Genomic DNA, 19,669 nt, shown 5'->3' on the forward strand with positions numbered 1-19,669 from the left:
GTAAATGGGTGTGTAGAATAGAAAGCGTGTCAAAAACAGTGTGTTTGTGAGTAAACAGGCCGAGAACAATGTGTGTGGGAAACGGGTCAAGAACGATGTGTGGGAGTAAAAACGTCAAAATCAAATTAGGACGAATTATATAGATGTGAGAAAACAGGAAAAGAGCAATGTGTGTGTGTGTGTGTGTTGTGGGGGGGCAGGAGGAACAGGTAAAAAAAAACAACAACGCGTGTATGGTAAAATATGTCCATGTGAAAAGACGAAAAGAGCAATGTGTGTGTGTGTACGCGCGTGTGGAAGGGTGGGTGGGGTAAGGACAGGTAAAAAAAAAAAAAAAAAAAAAAATAAATAAATAAAAAAAACGTGTGAATGGTAAAATATGTCAAGAACAATGTGGGTGTGGGTGGTAGGAAATGATAGATGGGACATACATGACATTTGCGTCAACCAAGGAAGAAAATAATACTGTATTATTTTCTTCTGTGGTTGATTACTTTTTGGCAGTTTATATGACAAAAACGTACATCAAACACACCCAGTCTGCCCTACTTTTGGTTTGAGATTTTATTTCCAGCCAACAGAATACGGAAATAATCTGGTGCGTCTGGTCATGCTAACAGTACATGTACGTAAACAACTGCTGTCTCACACACACATATAACACACACACACACAGCAACTGACAGAAAATCACCACCGCAAACACAGAAAACATCTTTTTTTTTAAATCTGTCATTGTTGATTTATTTCAATCATCATCAATGGGCCTCCCACACTCTCAACATTCAGATGACACGGGCACAGGCTGTATTCCAGAATGATGAATGACAGATTTACTTGGCCGCCAGCTCGGAAGCCTTCTTGTTGTGCTTGCGGGAGAACTTGAGGTTCCTCAAGAACTTGGGGTCCACCTGCGATCACACAGAAAAAAAAGAACACATTTCAGTGGGGTGGTTATAAGAGGAGGGAAGGGAGGAGGGCGGAGACCCGTTTTTGGAAACACTAAACAGAACGGGTGGAACACCCGAGGAGTGATGTCATGCAACAAAGTAAGCCACACGTAAAGAGAACGAGAACAACAATGAAAGTGAAATTGTACCGACGTCCATGAGAGAAAGAGGCCACATGCGCGTTTGAACATGTATTTAATGCACGTTATGGCACATGCGGATGAATTATTTGTATTTCAGATCTTCACTGCAGCAGCCATGCAGTGTACTGCCGCATCATCAGCAGACGAAATTCCCGGCAGCCTTGACGTCAAATGTGATAGAAGTTGCCAAGTGACGATTGTGTACAGCAGTACAAACCGCCCGATGCAGCGACAAGCCAAGGATGGAGACAGCGCACGTGTGTTTAAGTGTGTGCGCATGTGTTTGCACGCACGTGCGCGCGTGTTTGGGTGTTCGTGCACGAGTTTCCCCCCTGTCAAATGCATGGTGAATGCACAAACACACACACACACACACACATACATCGGGCCAAGGAGAAAACGGAAAAAACCAGAGTAAATCTTGTGCTGTTGTTCAAAGGGCACTCGTGAAAAGAATATCTGGACTTGATCAAAACCACGTCTTCAAAACTACAAGTCTTAGATCTATGAACAATGTTCGGCAACAAGAGTTCGTTGGTCATGAAGAAAGTTCGTTCGATCAAGACGGAACAGATGAGAACACGGATGAAATCAAAAAGGTGGCGGTAATCTTGTTTCCCTAATTTGTCGTCAAGATACATCGTCAGTATAGTTACTACAGCCGCGGTCGGTGACTGCATTCTGCTGTTCGAAAAAGAACACACAGCGATTTCCTCAAAGGGGTGCAAATGAGCGGGCTGCCCACTGACAACGCTGTGTCCGTTTGCGTTCACGAAACAACGAAGAATCACTTATTCTCAAAATTCTCATGTTATATTTATTTAGCCTGTGGATTACCATTGAGTCACAGTGATTCCTTTCTCCAGTTTCGTGATGAAACCCATGCAGGATTCCTGCAGATGTGATGAAATAAAATTCCAGACTTTTTCCGGTGTCGATTTCAATTTTTATACTTTTTTTCTTCAATGCATTAAGCCTTGTTGAAAAGTATACTGGTCAAGAGCTTCATCGAAATTCCCAATACTTTTTACAGCCGCTGAATTATGGGCAAAGCGGCAAAGCATTTTCTCCCAGACTTTTCAAGCCATGAAAATGGTTTTCTTTCTCTCTCTTTCCTCCAGACTTCAATGACTTTAGTTTACGAACACAGCCATTGTCCATTCTCCGTCCACTGCCATTGAGCGAACTACCATCCCTTAAAAAAAGAAAAAAAAGAAAAAAAGTTTCTAAACGTAACTTACAAAGATCACCTTTTTTTTTTTTTGACATTCAGAAAAAAGCTGTTCGCTTACCTTCAGTAAACAAAATGCAAATGATTGATGTTATGCAAAGCGTCAGTTAATGCTTTTTTCCCCAAACTGGCTGTTTACAAAAGACTGTTCTCTACATGTAACAGTAAGCTCACACTGGAGAAGTCTAACTGTGGTCAGATGATAAACCCAAACGCTACACAGCACACACGTACAAACACCTCTCTACCCATGCATCAAGCATTCCATGGACAATAAATCTCTCTCTCTCAACCCCCCACACCCACCCTAAGCCTTGGTATCTCCCGATCAACTTCCCCCACACAATGAAGGGAATATTAGCCATTCCAAGTCTGAAGATTTCAATCAAGAGATGGCCGCAACTGCACACTAAAGTTCGATCCTCCCTCAGCTGGCTAACTCCAGTCTCCCGGCTGAATACATCTGGTGGTGATTTATCGGTGCAGAAAACACTCGGCATGATAGAATGGATGCTTGAAACGCATTACCGTGATTACCTCTCACCCAAGGAACACAGCAAAAACAGAAAAATACTCTGGCACCCCTTTCTCTTGTGCACCGAATCCCCACTGAGGAGTTCTTAAGATGGGACATGCAGATGGGGGAAGACAGATGGAAGGGATGAAATGAGCTCTGCTGATTTACACTTAACAGCTTGGGGGAAGGGACGGCAAAAAGACAGAGAATGAGGAAACTCAGAGAAAAATAGAGAACTGTACAAGTTGTGTCGGCTATAAATTGTCTGAGATACATGCATGAACTTTCAAACAGCCACGTTGCCATAAGGTTAGTTTGATACATGCATGAACTTTCAAATAGCCACGTTTCCTTTCTCTTAATTCATTAAAAATCAAAATCATGAAAAAACATTTACAACAGACTAAAAAAAACAGCATTCCCATAAAAACGTTAATAACTGAAAAAGCAATAATTAATACTGCTGTTGAACATGCTTTTGATTAATCTACAAAAATATGTTAAAAAGAAAGAAAAAACACACCCAAAAACATCATTCTCCACATAGTCATACACTGAAATAGATGCAAAAGAAAAGGAAGCAACCAGAAAAAGCATTCTCCAGAAATACATTAAAATAATAGATGTATACACATCATAAAATGCAATGTGTGTGTGTGTGTGTGTGTGTGTGTGTGTGTGTGTGCTTTCACAGCAATAGAAATTTGACACACACACACACACCACACACACTGAACAAGGGGAGCAAGAAAAACAAACACCTACCCCTTTCATGGATGGGTATCTGACAGTCTTGGGCCTCTTGATGCCATTTCTGTGGGCCTTCTTGTCTGCAATACAAAAACAAACACGTGTCAGCAACTGGGACGAAACAGTTGTTTTCTCTGTCAGCTTGAAAACTGATACATTATCTTCACAGAATTGCCATAATAAAAACAAGATATGATTGCCATAATAAAAATCAGATAATTGCCATTTTCAAATCTTTCTCCAGACTGCCACTGATTTCAGACTTAAAGTCTAAGGAATTTTTTTTCCTGCGACTGCACAGAGTCCACACTCTACACAATTTCTTAAGTCTGAGGGATACTGTACAGGACAAGTGGACAAATGATCTTGGCTTAATTAAGAATACCACTAATCTAAAACCAGCCAAATATCTCAGTCTGTGATAGTCGAAAGTATGATTCTGCCAAACGCTGAACTCAATACTACATTGAGCCAGCGACCCACTATCAGACCCTGCTATGTGACAAACCCTTCGCTTCATGCAGTTTCAAAGCAAGTGACCAAATGTAATGTCACCCATTGGGTACATTGTACAGCATGTCTTGCTCAGAACAAACCATGTACTATTTTTCGAGCAACTGGGTATTATATTACTGCTCACTGGGTTCCCACAGATGTGTGACAAAAACAAAATTCCATACCTTTGCTAGACCAGACTGAAATCTTTAAAAAAAAAACAAAAAAAAACCCAATAAAAACACCTTGCCCGCAACACTGCTGACAAAACCAATCAGGAGATATTCAGGTTGTTTTATATATTGTTTTTAAAATGCACCAGCCTCTTAATCAAATGGTACTGGTTAACTTTTTTTTTTTTACTGGTCGATTTATCTTTTTTTTTTTTGTATATCAAAATTCACCTTTCCAGACCCTGAAGAGCAAAACATATTTTCCTCTAAGACCTTCCAGCTCTGGATATGGTTCTTTCATTTATCCCAGAAGACTTCCAGGACTGTAAGAACCCTGGGTACATACCAGGTTGCCCAGACACATGAGCTTTTAACAGATATGTGCAGGAACAACTGTGCGCACATCCAGACAATTCAGTTTTATCTCTCATGGGCCTGTGGTTCCTTTTCTGAGCCGGATTCATGCTAGACAGAAAGACCCTAATGACTGCTGACTAGTGTAAGTGGAAAAACGTTTGTGAGCCACACGTGACGCACAAGCAGGGTAAACAACCCTCTATCTTCCCACCTTTCTTTGATTGGGGGCGGGGGGCGGGGGGGTGGGGCTGCTTTACCATTAACTGAAAGTTTTTAAGGCATGAAATAATCAGCACTAAGCACTGTACAAACATAAGCTGTGGAGCAGCACATTTTTTTCTTTCTTTCTTTTTTATTTTATGTTATTTTTTTAATAAACACTGCATTTTTCCCAAATGCACAGTTAGAAGATCATAAAGCTAAAAACAGTAACCAAGACAGACGAACCAGAAACAAAACAACATGGAAACTTTTCTTTTAATTCTATAAAAAAATTTTAAAAAAGATCTATATAAAGTAAATCTTGTTTAAACTAATTAAAGATTTAATTATTTGAAATCAATAAATAAACAAAAAAGCATACAGAACACAATTAGACAGCAACTTCAGTGTTCTAAACAAAAGATCAACATTCTTGCAATCAAATCGTCAGTGCTTAGTTACAAAGAGATCGTTTTAAATTTTTAAGGTGTAACACAGTACTATCATTAAAATACCATCAGAATTCACTTACTCTGGTTGTGATTGGTATGGTTCTTGGACTTGGCCATTTTTCAATAGGATGATTCACCTCTGCAACAGACAAAAAAAATCATTATTTATCATTATGCTTGACAATCAAACATAGTTCTTCAAATTTATACAATCATTTATTGCACATTATAACACACACACACTATTAAAAAAAACCCACTCAATTATTCAGTACCTTTCATTAAAAAAAAAAAAAAAAGACCTTTTAATAAAGTCAAGAGTGAGAAGACATCAAGGTTTCAACTCAGAACACAATGACTTGCTCAGTTTCAACCATGGAGTGGAGGTTAGAGGTCAATCATGGGGCAGGAGAAGATGGGCGGTAAAACTAAAGGGCATGGACAGGGGTGTATGCTTATTTAAACCAGTGTTCTTCAACTAAATAACACCTGTTAACAAAAATTTTTTATGGCAAAAAACAAAAGACAAGCCCAAAGCAGTATAACAACCCCCGCCCCCCTCCCCTTTTTAAGCTGAAAACCAAAAATTCCGCAAAGTTGGCAGAAACTACCGACCAGTACCAGTGGTTCAAACGGCTAAGCACCAGCACACAAGACGCTCTCCTATTTTACTGACTGATCCCTGTGAGACATTAAACAAGAAGCAAGAGGCGAGTTATGTGCCTGGCCGCCAGCGACTCAGCTAAAGGAAAAGCAACAGTAGTGGTGCGAGATACGTTCGTCCGTCCATTTAACAGTCGACAGAGAGAGCGAGGGTGGTGGGTAGGAGCAGCCCGATTTCTTGAACCTCTGAGAGAGAGAGAGAGAGAGAGAGAAAGTCAACAAGAGTGGAAGAAGACCCACCACCAACACGAACGCTCCAAACGGCCTGGCAGGCCCAATCCAAAGAGCCAATACTCTACCGACTCTTCTTGAACCAGTCAAGACGGAGAACGGAACAGACGGCACACCCTTCCTTCCACCCCCTTCCCTCCCTCCAAGCGCGCCAGTTTATAAGAAAAGACGGGGTAACGCTGCCGTCATTGCTCAGTGCCAGACTTCGCCGCAAACAGCGCATCTGCTTCTTTCCTACAATTGTCTGTGAAAAGTACACGCGTCATCGTGGATACATGTGACTTGATTTTTTCACAATCCAGAAACCGGACACAGTTCTGCTTTTCTGTACACAACTGTTAAGGGTTTCACAAGCCTTCGATCAATGGACAGAAGTTTCATCATAATTTTAACAGCACGAAGAATCGTCTCTGAAATACAGTAAACCGTGGACTGACTTTTATGTTCAGTGAGCTGTGGACTGACTTGGTGTTAAGTTCGGAAAAAAAAAGTTAAAAAAAAAACAAACAAAAAAACACACACCTCCAGACTGTCAATCCAAAAATCCACGAATACAAAACGTATTTCAAGAGAAAAGCAAGTGAAGTATCGCTTATCCTATATCTTTCCCTTCGATTCTCCGGGGTAGGGGGATATTTCACTTTTGCAAACGAAAATGCACACCACGGAGGCAGTAGCGGCGGCGGTCAACAACACGACGACAGAAAAGGATGAGAACAGCGAGTGCTGCCAAACCATCTCCTCAGACCTGATCATAAAGTACGACATCGCTCTCGTCATGGCCGTCCTCCTCATGTCCGTCATCATCTTCATTGGCAGCATTGGTAAGTGTATTCCCTTTCTCTTTCAACAATTGTCTTGATTAATTTGTTTATTCCAATTCTTACAGCAGATTTTTTTTTTTTTTTTTAAAGTTTTATCGCATAGTATTCCCTTTTCTCTTGTCTTGAATCATTCGTTTATCCAAATTCTTACTTTTAAACGCAACAAACTTTAATCGCATCATTCATCGGAATATTTTCTTCAAACAGTAGGTTACTTTTCCATGCTGTGTGGATATCATGGGCTGCGATAGTAAAGTCATGAGGTGCACTGAGCATACAATCTAAAAATCAGCTGCTGCACCCATGACGGATTTCAACAGTGGGTCGTCTCTCAGCACCGGGATTCACTTGCCACTCCTTTCGCCTCTGCACGGCTTTACTGGGAAGGGGAAAGTGGGCTAGGCGGCAGGGGGGCTTTTTCTTCCTTCCGTTTCTTTGTTTTATCATGTCAGATAGTAAACTTATGACGCGAGATCGTACACTTTTAACTGTGCCCACCTGTCTGTACTTTCCCGCTACCAGTGACGCATGTTCACTTCTTCAATAATCGAAATCAAATTCCCGCCCAAAAGAATGCTTGTTCTGATCATTTACTTTTTTTCTTTTCTTTTTCTTTTTGAAGAAAAAAGAAAGAAAGAAAAAAGAAAAAAGTTTGCATTTCATGAATCAGATCAGATGTTTCGAATGGAGCTGAACGTGGGGTTTTGCTTAAAAAAAAAAACAAACAAAAAAAAAAAGAACAACACACAAACACAAAAAACACCACTACCAATACAAGCAAAAACCTCCCCCAAATGGACATAAAAAAAGAGTATATTAAAATGATTTTAAAAAAGAAGAAAAAGTCTACAGCATTTCATTAGTCAGATCAGATGTTTCAAATGGCGTTGAATGAGGGGGGGGGGGGGGGGGTTGTTTGTTTTTTTTAAACACAAAAATTACATGCTCAATTGAACACTTTTTGGCTTTGTGTGCAGGCAACATCTTGGTGATCATAGCGGTGCGTACCACCAAAAAACTACAGACCGCCTCCAATGCCTTTGTGGTGAACCTCAGTGTGTGCGACCTCGTGTTTGTCATCATCATCTTGCCCTTCAACATCTACACCTACCTGGCTGACGGATGGAACCTGCCCATCCTCCTGTGCAAGATTATCGGGTTCCTCGGTTACACACTTACAGGTATGTCAGTGCATCAAACTTTCTTAAAAAAAAAAAAAAAAAAGAAAGAAAGAAGAATACAATACTGTCTGCAGTGTGCGTACAGCTTCTCGTACATGCTTTTAACCTACCCAATCCAGAAAAATTAAATTGTAGGTGCGTATCCTAAGCCATTATAGCAATTAAGGATTTAAATTCAAGTGTACACATACATATATACATATCATTGCAGACAACCATTACAGGTCAGAAATCAAAGAGTACTAATCCTGTCTTATTCTTGTTGCTTATAGTCCAGCCGACAGCACAGGGCCATATCAGGGCTGTCAAACCATACAAATGCTCAACCGCGTCAACACAAAACTGTCACATTTACAAAAAAAACAACAAAAAACCAAAAAAACCCACTAAGACAAAACCAAAAACACAGTTGACCCAGTATCCCAACCATTTAGCTCCTTGTGGCAAAGAAGACTAGGCCATGCTGAGGACGCCAGCCATTCCACTTAATTTATCATCCCCAGATTACAAAAAATCATAAAAAAGAGGGGGGAAAAACCAACAATATTTCAAAGCCAAACAAAAAATACATAAAAAGGCCACATAGGCAAATAACACTGCAGAATGGGCAGCTGGTGCCCATCCCAGTGTTTACAATCTCACTACCTAATCACCAGAGCAAAACAGCACAGATAGTACATCATAGACTGCGGAAAAGAGGAAACAGTGTCAAGGCTTGCTTGAAAAAAGAAAGGGGAATGGACAGAAAGGCAGAAAAAGGAGACTAAAATGATAAAAAAAAAAAAGAAAGAAAAAAAAAGATGATCTTTGTAAGTTACGTTTAGAAACTTTTTTTCTTCTTCTTTTTTTTTTTTTTTTTTTAAGGGATGGTAGTTTTCCAATGGCAATGGACAGAGAATGGACAATGGCTGTGTTCGTAAACTAAAGTCATTTAAGTCTGGAGGAAAGAGAGAGAAAGAAAACCATTTTCATGGCTTGAAAAGTCTGGGAGAAAATTGCTTTGCCCATAATTCAGGGGCTGTAAAAGTATTGGGAATTTCGATGAAGCTCTTGACCAGTATACTTTTCAACAAGGCTTAATGCATTGAAGAAAAAAAGGATAAAAATTGAAATCGACACAGGAAAAAGTCAGGAATTTTATTTCATCACATCCGCAGGAATCCTGCATAGGTTTCATCACGAAACTGGAAAAAGGAATCACTGTAACTCAATGGTAATCCACAGGCTAAATAAATATAACATGAGAATTTTGAGAATAAGTGATTCTAATAAGATAGAAAAAAGGCAGAAACAAAAAGTGACGGAAAAGATGAAATTTCTAGCACAGAATTTCCAGAAGGCAGGGATGCTATTTATACTGAAAGACCCTCGGCATCCCCATGGGGGACTAGTCCTGTTGAAAGTCTGGATAGGGAAATAACTTTCGTAATAACTTTACGGTTTTTACAGTTACTTTATAGTAACTGAAGTAAGTAAAACAAGTAAAACTATCACTCAGAAACTCTAGTGAAAGACCCCCCACCCCCCTCCCCCCACAAAAAAAAGCCTCAGAGGGAAGGAACTTGTTAGCTGCATTTCCAAGAGATTTCAAACTTTGTGAGTTTTATCAACTTATTCTCTCCAATCACCCAACCCCTGTTCCTGTACATGCAGTGTCCAACACCCTCTTAAATTCCCTAACACAATTACACCGCTATCATGGTCGAAAGAAGTTTCTTTACGAGTGCTGCTGATGACTATGCTTGTCTGTCAAGGGCTCACCTCACTGAGTGTGAGAAATAAGATAGCTTACAGGTCAGGATGTCAGCCACCGCTCACTGTATTAAATTTGGACTTCTTCCCTCTTGGATGGCATTACTTTTGATCAGCAAGATCAATCACACCCTTGATAATGAAACAGTAAGTGCACTATCTCCACCACTGATCTCATTCCACCAACATGATTCAGCAGTCAGTCAAGGGGCAAAAATAAACGCCCAGTCACTAAACTTCCCCCTGTTTCAGGTACCACCATCATCACCATCACTATGATCGCCTGGAACCGCTACAAGCTGGTGGTGGACCCCCAGAACTACCAGCACCTCTTCAACCGGTGTCATTTGACCATCATGCTGATCCTGACCTGGGTAATGCCTGTAGCCTGCCTGATGCCTGCTGTGCTGGAGGTGTGGGGCCGCTTCGGCTACGTCACCATGATGGTCACCTGCAACCTGCTCCTGGACCATGATTCCCAGTCTTTTAAGCTCTTCCTGCTCATCGTGCGTGCCGTCATCCCCTGCGCCCTCATCCTCTACTACTACATCAGCATCTACCGCACCACCAAGGCCTCACACCGCCGTGTGCTCAGCCGCCGCCTGCTGAGCACAGGCCTGGGGGGGCGCCAGGCCGACGCCAGCTACCAGCGCCGGGAGATGCACCTGACCAAGATGATGGCCACCATCTTCATCGTCTTCGCCCTGTCCTACTTCCCATGCACCATCTCCTCCATAGTTGACTGGAACACCGTGCTCTCCAAGCGCTTCCACATGTTCTGCCTCATCACCGTCTATGTGGGCAGCGCCGTCAACCCCCTCATCTACGGGCTCATGAACTCCCAGTTCCGCTGCGCCTACTACTCCATCCTCCTCTGCCAGTGCTGCTCCTACACCAACGAGATGCTGCCCACCTCCAGCCCCTCCTACTCAAGGAAGAGCCTGTCTCGAGGGAGCCGACAGAGGGACCCCAACAGCAGAGGGCAGTCTGCTAGGAGGCTGCCTGACATGCAGAATCTTCCGACTATTTATTTACCTATCGATCCCTCCCCGTCTCCCAGAGATTCGTCAGACAACCCGAACTATTCACCTGCTTCTCTCAGAGACTCATCAAACGACCCAAAGTATTCACCGGCCACCATGCCGAGCAAAACGAGCATCCTCAAATACAGAAAACTGTCGATAGACTCTGACAACTCGACACGTTCTTCTCAAGATGCTGAAAGGCAGTTTGACAGCCTGCGCCGCTCAGAAACTGAAAAAACGTACCTGGAGAATTCACCATGACCCTGACCAGTCCTTGGGACATGACTCATGACTAACAACAGCTATATATTATGTGCAACAACTGTTTTAAAACAAAGACAGCTAAATGCTGTGACAATAGAATTGCTGGTTCCCAGACTTTAATTAATTAAAAGTTTTCACGAATCATAGTTGATTGGTCATTGTGAGTGTTGATCAAAGACTCCAGACTTTAAAAAAAAAAAAAGAGTTTTACTCTAACCAGCTGATATCTCAGAGTCAGACTCAGAGTTTCGTTATTGTGTGAACTGTGATTGTTGACAGTCTTGGAAGAAGACTCCCAGATAGAATCTTCAACGTGAATTAGTCTATTTCCTGCTGCACCTGTGTGGTGACCGTTTAGATGTATGTGACCCCTGAGGTCTGCAGCATAAAAACTGCTGTTGGTCACTTAGTGATTATTTTAGATAAAGATATCTGTTCATATCATCATCATCACAGTGATCTAAAATATCAAGTTTCATGCTTGTGAGCAAGTTTACATTTTCTTTGTGGGGAAAAAAGGCCATCCCATGAACACTGTCCGACTGTTGTGAATATAATGGGTGTTTTTTGTTGTTGTTGTTTATTTTAGGGTGAGGGGTTCAAATCCAAACATGTTTTTCATTTCATCAGTTCATCTATAACAATTTCTTATTATTTTGTTTGTTTTGTTGTTGCTAGTTTCCAGTTTAAAAATTTGTTCCAATATATAGTTCAGTTTGGACAGAAATTATGACAATGGACTCTTTCTGGTTAAACAAAAAAAAGTCTGTAACTTTTTAATAATAGAAAAGAACACAATTTAAAAGTGCCTCTTTCCAGACAGCAAACAAATGAAAGGCTGGGACAGCAAGAAACAGGAAACTTTGATATAGTGAGCTCAAGACAGCTTAAGAATAAGAGTGAGAGAGAGAGAGAGAGAGAGAGAGAGAGAAATCCATCATTCCACATTTCATCAATGTGCACAAGAATGTATTGGTCTGCAAACTATGACTTACGAATCTGTTTATCAAGATTAAAAAAAAAAAAAAAAAAAAAAAAAAAAAAAAATTATGCACGTAAGTTCAAACCATATCATCAGCAACAAAGTGATCAATCTTTACATCAGTACAATTTCTGTACTGACAGGAAGAAAACTGGTGTTATCATTAGCAGACATGCATATATTGATTGTTGTGATGGAAAAATAAATAATTAAACCCCACTGTGTGTGTGTGTGTGGTGTGTGTGTGTGCGCGCGCACAGATGCACACTTACATGAAAATTTATAATAGCAAATTTGGGTCAAATGCTGTGAGTTACCATGGCATATTTCAATGCTGATTGATGATTCAGTGGAAAGTAACCTCTTACTTATGACATCTAAAATCATCTCAAGCTCAAGCAAAAACTGAACATTTACATTTCCTGTGCTACATTTTAAAAACATTATGCTGCAAAATTCATTGAAAGAAGTTTGCCATACTGCACAATTGTGGATCATTTGATTTAGCAGATGCCAAACAAAATACAGGCAGACATTTTACATTACACAGGTTTGGGAGCACAATTCACTCACTGTGATAAGAACCAGATTTTATGAGATCAAAATGACATATTTCATTCCCAAATCTAAATTAGTACAACATGGAAATATCAACTTGCCTTAAAAATGCTAGCAAAATAAATTCACCTTCAGAATCACAGTTCATTCAGCTAATGTCATAAACCATTGTCAAGATTTTATAACTTAATGCAACTAAATATAAAACATACCAATTACCAGTGTAGACAATGTACAAAAAACGACTGATAAAATGTTAACCATACCTTAACACTCAAAAATAAGATAACAATGTATCTTAACTTAAAGAGTTTTCCAACACTTGTGATGTCTGAACGTCACAAGGCAAACTAAAGATGTTTCTGCATTATGTGCCACACCTTTCTCTCATTTGAACATCAGAACATAACTATTCAAAACCAGCTTGTTATGAATCTGCAGACCAGTAACTGTATCAACACAGCAGTCTGCAAACTAGATCATTTGCAGAAAAATGCACTGCAACAGCACATGTTGAAAACCGTGAATTAATCTATGACACTGAAAAAGATCTGTGTGTTCTGAGAATGACTTTGACTTGCTTGCAAACACAGGTTGTTTTAATTATCCTAAGAAACTACTGTTTGCACACACTGGTTACAGAAAAACTTTGGTGGAAAAAAACTGAATTACAAGAAACTCTTTATGGAACTGTCACTCATACCAGTATCAGACTGGTCACAAGCTTCTGATCAAAGGGAAACAACTACTGTTACTGGATGAATGATGAAAAAATGAACAAGACCAAGAAAACCTTTAAAAAAATTTTTTTTAAATAAAACAAAACAAACCAGAAAAGGCATGAATACATGACTGCACATTTACAAATAAAGTGCAACTGTTAACAATGCTACTATAAATACAATTAATAGAATTATCATAAAAAATTACAATGAAAGTTCAACTGATATACTAACCAGTCAAAATTCAGCACACACACACACACACACACACACACACACACACCGAGTGACACACACAAATTGTGTGCCAATTAATGAAGTATTTCCAGTATTTACCATTCTCTCTTCAAGTTTTAAAACCTGTCTCACTCTTAGTCTATGAATATTTCCAGTGTTCCAAACCCTTCCTCAGACTACAGTAAACACAAAGCTCATGCAGTACAATTCTTTTGTTTTTGTCTTTTAAAGTTTTATGTCTGTTTGTTTCCTTTGTTTCTTGATAAAATGAAAATAAATTGCTCCAAAATAGTTAAATAAATACGTTACAGAAAAATCTTTATAATCTGTTAACACACACACATAATAAGTATCTACAAACAGTGACACACATGGAATCAAAGGATGGGAGAATCAAGATGGAAAAGGGTTAGTCACATAACTATCAAGGGTGAGGATGAGAATGGCCATGTCAGTGATGTGCAAAACTGGGGAGTCCTGCTCAGGCCACTCACACACACAGAGGCAAAACAGAGAGAGAGAGAGAGAGAGAGACACACAGAAAGGTGACAAGTTCAAGGAGAGTGAAGTGGCAGGCTTGGGGCAGGCTGGGGGTGGGTGTAGGGGTGTGTGAGAAGGGAGTGGTGAGTCTGTGAGTAGTAAAGAAAAGGATGAAGATTTGGACTTTGAAGTGGCGACAGAGAAAAGAGGAGTGGGGGATGGAAAAAGGAGAAAGCAAGGATGGTCTGGAATCTGACAACCACCACCCCCAGGGCCACCCACTTCCTCAACCCCCATCCCATGTTCCTCCCTCTTAGGCAAATCTAAAGCTATGTGACCTTAATGTGTCAGAGATGACAAATGTACAACAATCTGATGTATGTTCACAACATTTACACTTGTGAATCAATCATCAGGTGTCTCCATGACAAGAACCCTAAAAATTTATGTCATCTTATGTCAAAAAGTTTACTCTCAGACAATCCTTGGTGACATGCCTTTTTGAACTGAGCAGGAACAAAACAGGTGCATCAAGAACCAATAATCATGTGACAAGTAATAAACACAATAACTGTTCAACTTCAACATACACAGGTTTATAATTATTGAATAAATGTTGATGTCAAACATGAATCACTGCAAAATACCAGCACCTCACATCCAATAAAGCATGAGTTTGAGCTTGAGACACTTTATCAAGACGGTCACTGTCAGGACTATTTCAATTTTTACACAGGTTGTCAATTTGGGCCTAAATATTCCTTGTAATTTCTAATTGTCCCAAGGACAAGCAGGAAAAACAACAACAAGAGAGGCAAGGCCTTCAAGACTCACTTGTGATAAATTAAGTCCCCTAGCATAAATTAGAGTAATTTCCCTTTTTTACTATCTGCACCAAAACATTTGCAAAATAAATAAAAATTCCATGCTTTGCAAAAGAAGTTCCTGTTTGAAAAAAAAGAAGATAATAATGACTCCTCTTGTTGTTGTGTCAGAATAAGAGGTCAAAGTGCCAAGTTTAGAGAATACAAAAAATATAAATATAACAGTAAATGCAGTTTGCATATAATTAGGCTTCTTTTTTAATTTTTTGTGCCCATCCCAGAGGTGCAATATTGTTTTAAACAAGATGACTGGAAAGAACTGAATTTTTCCTATTTTTATGCCAAATTTGGTGTCAACTGACAAAGTATTTGCAGAGAAAATGTCAATGTTAAAGTTTACCACGGACACACACACACACACACACAGACAACCGAACACCGGGTTAAAACATAGATTCACTTTGTTTACACAAGTGAGTCAAAAACCAACATGCAAACAACTTGTAACCCTAATTTCTGCTTGACCTCCCTTGGTAAAGAGACTGTTAATGGAAGAAGTTCGCATTCGTAATTTTTTCTCTCCTGTTAATAAATTTGAACTGTTTTCTGCTCATTGGCAAGTGGATGTATGGCTGAGTGTGGTCGGTCATTTCCACTAGATGTGGCTGCCTGTGAATGGACAACTGCCAGCACATCGAGTCAAACTTAAAGAAATACACTTTACAAATGCCATACATCACTATTGATTCATTAAATGTAAGTAGTATTACAGGAAAAGAAAACAACCATGGTGGCATAGATGTGGCATAGATGTCTTAAAATGGACAGGGGAGGAGGGAAGTGCGATCAGCCTACACTGAAGCTAACTACCCAGTCACTCAGTTTCACTGGCAGTCAACTTGGTTGCCCAACTTGTCAAGTGGACAGAGCATTTTGACTTCACCAAAAAAAACGGTCTCAGAAAATTGGACACAGATGGGTATCCTGAGCCCAGCAGATTAAACAAGTGTGCTGCTTTGATGGAGAGGTTCTTGATGTGGAATACACTGTGCTGACAGCAAGATCACCAGCACACACACACACACACACAAAACCACTTTCAGATCAGCCTTAGTTTGTCAATAAATGTTGGACAACCAATAAATCATTGCACTTGTTCCAGCAGAAAAATACAATACAATAATACCAAAAAAGCTTGTCTAGAGGACAAAAGAAATCTGACGTGAGCAAAACCCCTCTTAGGTCACAGTGGGTTTGAGAAAATAAAAACATAATCAATACACCATTTGAATGCACAGTACAAGGGTGTTTACTCATTACTATAACTTCCCATTACATAACATGCATGTATACTATGTACATGTATGTACATGAGGGTGGTGAGACAGAGGATGAGAGAAAGAGATTAAAAGCGGAACGGGCAAGACAGGGTCATCTTTTCACTGTTAGCCGCGTGAAATCTGGCCAAGCAGAGCAAACCAATAGGCCTAGTTTGCATCAGTTTGACATGGTACAGTATATTTGTATTTGTAGTTCTTTTTTTCACAACAGATTTCTCTGTGTGAAATTCGGGCTACTCTCCCCAGGGAGAGTGCGTCGCTACACTACAGCGCCACCCATTTTTTTGTATTTTTTCCTGCGTGCAGTTTTATTTGTTTTTCCCTATCGAAGTGGATTTTTCTACAGAATTTTGCCAGAAACAACCCTTTTGTTGCCGTGGGTTCTTTTACGTGCGCTAAGTGCATGCTGCACACGGGACCTCGGTTTATCGTCTCATCCGAATGACTATACGACACCAAATCTGAATTTAAGGTATGGAATAAGCATCATCATAATGTGCTTGTTAACATCTGGCCCGCTGGGCAAAGAAAATTTAAAGAAAAAAACATCACAAAGCAACATTATTAAAATCACATACACTTGCACAAAACTTGAATATGTATATAGACTGTAGGAGAGTTCCATGCTCTCTGAAATTTCAAGAAACAAAGGCGATTGAGAGAGACAAAATGTGTGAAACAGCAGGTTACTTTTTCATCAACTTTTTACTCTTTTTAGTGTGTGCATATGATGGCACTTGGTTGTAGCAATGGAGGCTATCAAATGAAGAAATGGATGACAGCACGTTAGCTGCTTTTGTCCATGTTGATCGCCTTTGGCATTGCTCTAATTACGAGCAAAAGTTAGATGCTCATGACATGTGCAAGATCCAAGATGGCCACGGAACCCTCCAGCAGTCTATTTATGCACAATACATTAAAGCCATGAATAAAAAAATTTAAAAAAAACTATAGGCATGAGAGATGAGGAACAGGCAATGACTGAAGAAGGTATGGAAGAAAGAGACAGATAGATAAAGAGAAATTATCAGAGGGGACAGACACTAAAACAGTGAAAGGAACTAAGAGATGAGAGAAAGAAAAAAAAGGGAAAAAAAAAATACTGTGAATAACAGGGAATAGCACAATCATGTATTTTTCATTAGATCATATTCATGATGTGTTTTTTGAAAACAGGGATGATTTTAATGATGTTAACTTTGAAACAGGGTAGTATTTCAGACTTGTCTCTAAGATCCATGCACATGGAGTGTCAGGCAGGGCATTACTCTGGATCCAGGACTTTCTGTCTCAAAGGAAGCAGAGGGTGGTTGTGAATGGGACAACATCACAGCAGGCAGGCAGACGTCACAAGTGGTATTCCACAAGGTAGTGTTCTAGGACCCCTGCTGTTCCTGTTGTACATCAACGACCTTCCTAGTAGAGTGAAGAGTAATGTGAAATTGTTTGCCAACGACACAAAGTTGTTCGCACAGAGTGACCAAGTAGGTGCTTCACAAGTCCTCCAAGATGACCTAGACAAACTGCATCAGTGGTCTAGAGAGTGGCTCCTACACTTCCATCCAGAAAAATGCAGTGTATGAAGCTAGGAAACTGCAAATCGGAAACGATCTACTACATGAAAGGGAAAAACAACAACGGGACGGAATACAACCTGGCACTTGCTGAGAGTGACGTGGTGAAAGACTTGGGAGTGTACATTGACAACAAGCTGAACTTTAAGACGCATGTGGCAACAGTTACTGCAAAGGCTAACAAGATGGTTGGTATAATCAGGTGTTCCTTCAATTACCTATCTGAAGAGCTGTTTATACAGTTGTTCAAATCCCTGGTTAGACCCATTTTGGAGTATGGGCATTCGGTCTGGAACCCACAGTCAAAAACATTGTGCAGAGAGGTGGAGGACGTCCAACAACGGGCAATGAAACTGATTGGTCATCTGAAGAACAAGCCGTATCATGAAAGACTCGCTTTGCTAAGTTACCCAGTCTAGAGCACAGAAGGCAGGGGGGTGATATGATCGATTGCTACAAATACATACACAGAATCTACAAAACCAACAATCCCGAACTATCACCTGCAGTAAGTAGAGACAGAAGAGGCAACAGTTTAATGTTAAGTAAATCACACTGCAGGCTGAAAGTGCGAGGCTCCTTCTTTACAGAGCCAGCCGTTAATATATGGAATGGTTTGCCAGATAGTGTTGTGACTGCCCCAACCATGTTATCCTTCAAAACTTGGTCAGACGCTCATTGGGCCAACTCTCCAAGCATATATGATCCAGTATGCTATCATTAGGCAACGCATGCTGGTATACTGTATCCAGTTGAACGACGAACAGGCCTTAATCCAGTTCAAGTTCAAGTTCATTCCACACACAGAGAGAGAGAGAGAGACAGACAGACAGACAGAGAGAGAGAGAGAGAGAGAGAGAGAGAGAGAGAGAGATTCAACAATCGAAGATTGAACTTGAAGCTGTAGGCTGAAGAGACAGATTCAATGTAGCATCATTGTCCAACATCAAGAACCCTACAACTGATCTCTAGCTAACATCAAAGAGTTAGATATCTGCGAAAACAGTTCTTTATCGTAAAGGTAGCATTAAGCGAAACGATTTGACAAGCGTGCTTGTGTGCAAAAAAACACGGATCGATCACCCACGTTCATGCATCGATTCAGAGAAAATCTGAACGTTCAATAAGAAAATATTGGAGGCAGATAAAAGAAAAGGGTTTATGCTAATAGAATAAAATTAAAATCAATGTTTTTTAGACTTAGATGATATAATACCAACCTGATGATGGTTTCACAGATACACTGTAATGCCCACACGAGCAATTTCGAACGGAAGAGGAAGTGGATAGGTTAAGCTTGGGGTGATAAATACTTGTGAAAGGAAATGACCCGTTTAAGAATAAGTCATTATAAGAATAGCAGGCAAAAGCATCACTTTTCTTATTTATTTATTTATTCTATATATCTGATCTTGACTAAGAAAAAGTTTTATTGTGATCGTTCTTACATTATTTTCTTTGTTCTGTCTGTTCAGTAACTTTGTAGAAGCTTTCGTTCTTTTTGTGTCTTCCTCCCCTCCTTCCGTAAACGGCGGTGACCACAATCACATTTGATTATTCTGTCACTGTATGGGGGATCTGCAGGAAAAAGCACTAACTCTTAGAAAAAAAAAAAATTAATACAAAAATGAAAAAAGGACATTATTTCGCAGGTATCTAGCTGGACCACTCCGGCTAGCGAAGCGCTCCTTCCTTCCTTCCTTCCGTAACTGAGTGATCACAGTCAACACTGATACCTGACTA

At 40.1% G+C, this 19,669-nt stretch overlaps 2 protein-coding genes across 5 annotated transcripts; one reads left to right on the plus strand and one right to left on the minus strand.

The window, feature by feature from the left end:
• Positions 1 to 718: 718 nt before the first annotated feature.
• LOC143299666 (large ribosomal subunit protein eL29-like) lies at positions 719 to 19,228 on the minus strand. 4 transcript variants are annotated; one of them, XM_076612990.1, is made up of 4 exons: positions 19,147 to 19,228; positions 5,350 to 5,408; positions 3,607 to 3,671; positions 719 to 911 (listed from the first exon to the last, which is right to left on the minus strand). In XM_076612990.1, the coding sequence occupies exons 2-4, from the start codon at positions 5,384 to 5,386 to the stop codon at positions 834 to 836; spliced, it is 180 nt and encodes a 59-aa protein (XP_076469105.1). In that variant the 5' UTR covers positions 5,387 to 5,408; positions 19,147 to 19,228; the 3' UTR covers positions 719 to 833. The 4 variants fall into 4 exon arrangements, with proteins under 4 accessions (XP_076469105.1, XP_076469107.1, XP_076469106.1 ...); XM_076612992.1 differs by lacking the exon at positions 19,147 to 19,228 and adding an exon at positions 6,173 to 6,236; XM_076612991.1 differs by lacking the exon at positions 19,147 to 19,228 and adding an exon at positions 5,891 to 6,119.
• Positions 6,687 to 12,275, plus strand: LOC143299665 (G-protein coupled receptor moody-like). Its single transcript, XM_076612987.1, has 3 exons — positions 6,687 to 6,987; positions 7,965 to 8,168; positions 10,173 to 12,275. The coding sequence occupies exons 1-3, from the start codon at positions 6,819 to 6,821 to the stop codon at positions 11,204 to 11,206; spliced, it is 1,407 nt and encodes a 468-aa protein (XP_076469102.1). The 5' UTR covers positions 6,687 to 6,818; the 3' UTR covers positions 11,207 to 12,275.
• Positions 19,229 to 19,669: the final 441 nt, after the last annotated feature.

The sequence above is a fragment of the Babylonia areolata genome, chromosome 25, assembly GCF_041734735.1.
Source record: "Babylonia areolata isolate BAREFJ2019XMU chromosome 25, ASM4173473v1, whole genome shotgun sequence".
In the NCBI taxonomy this organism is placed as follows: Eukaryota; Metazoa; Mollusca; class Gastropoda; order Neogastropoda; family Buccinidae; genus Babylonia; species Babylonia areolata.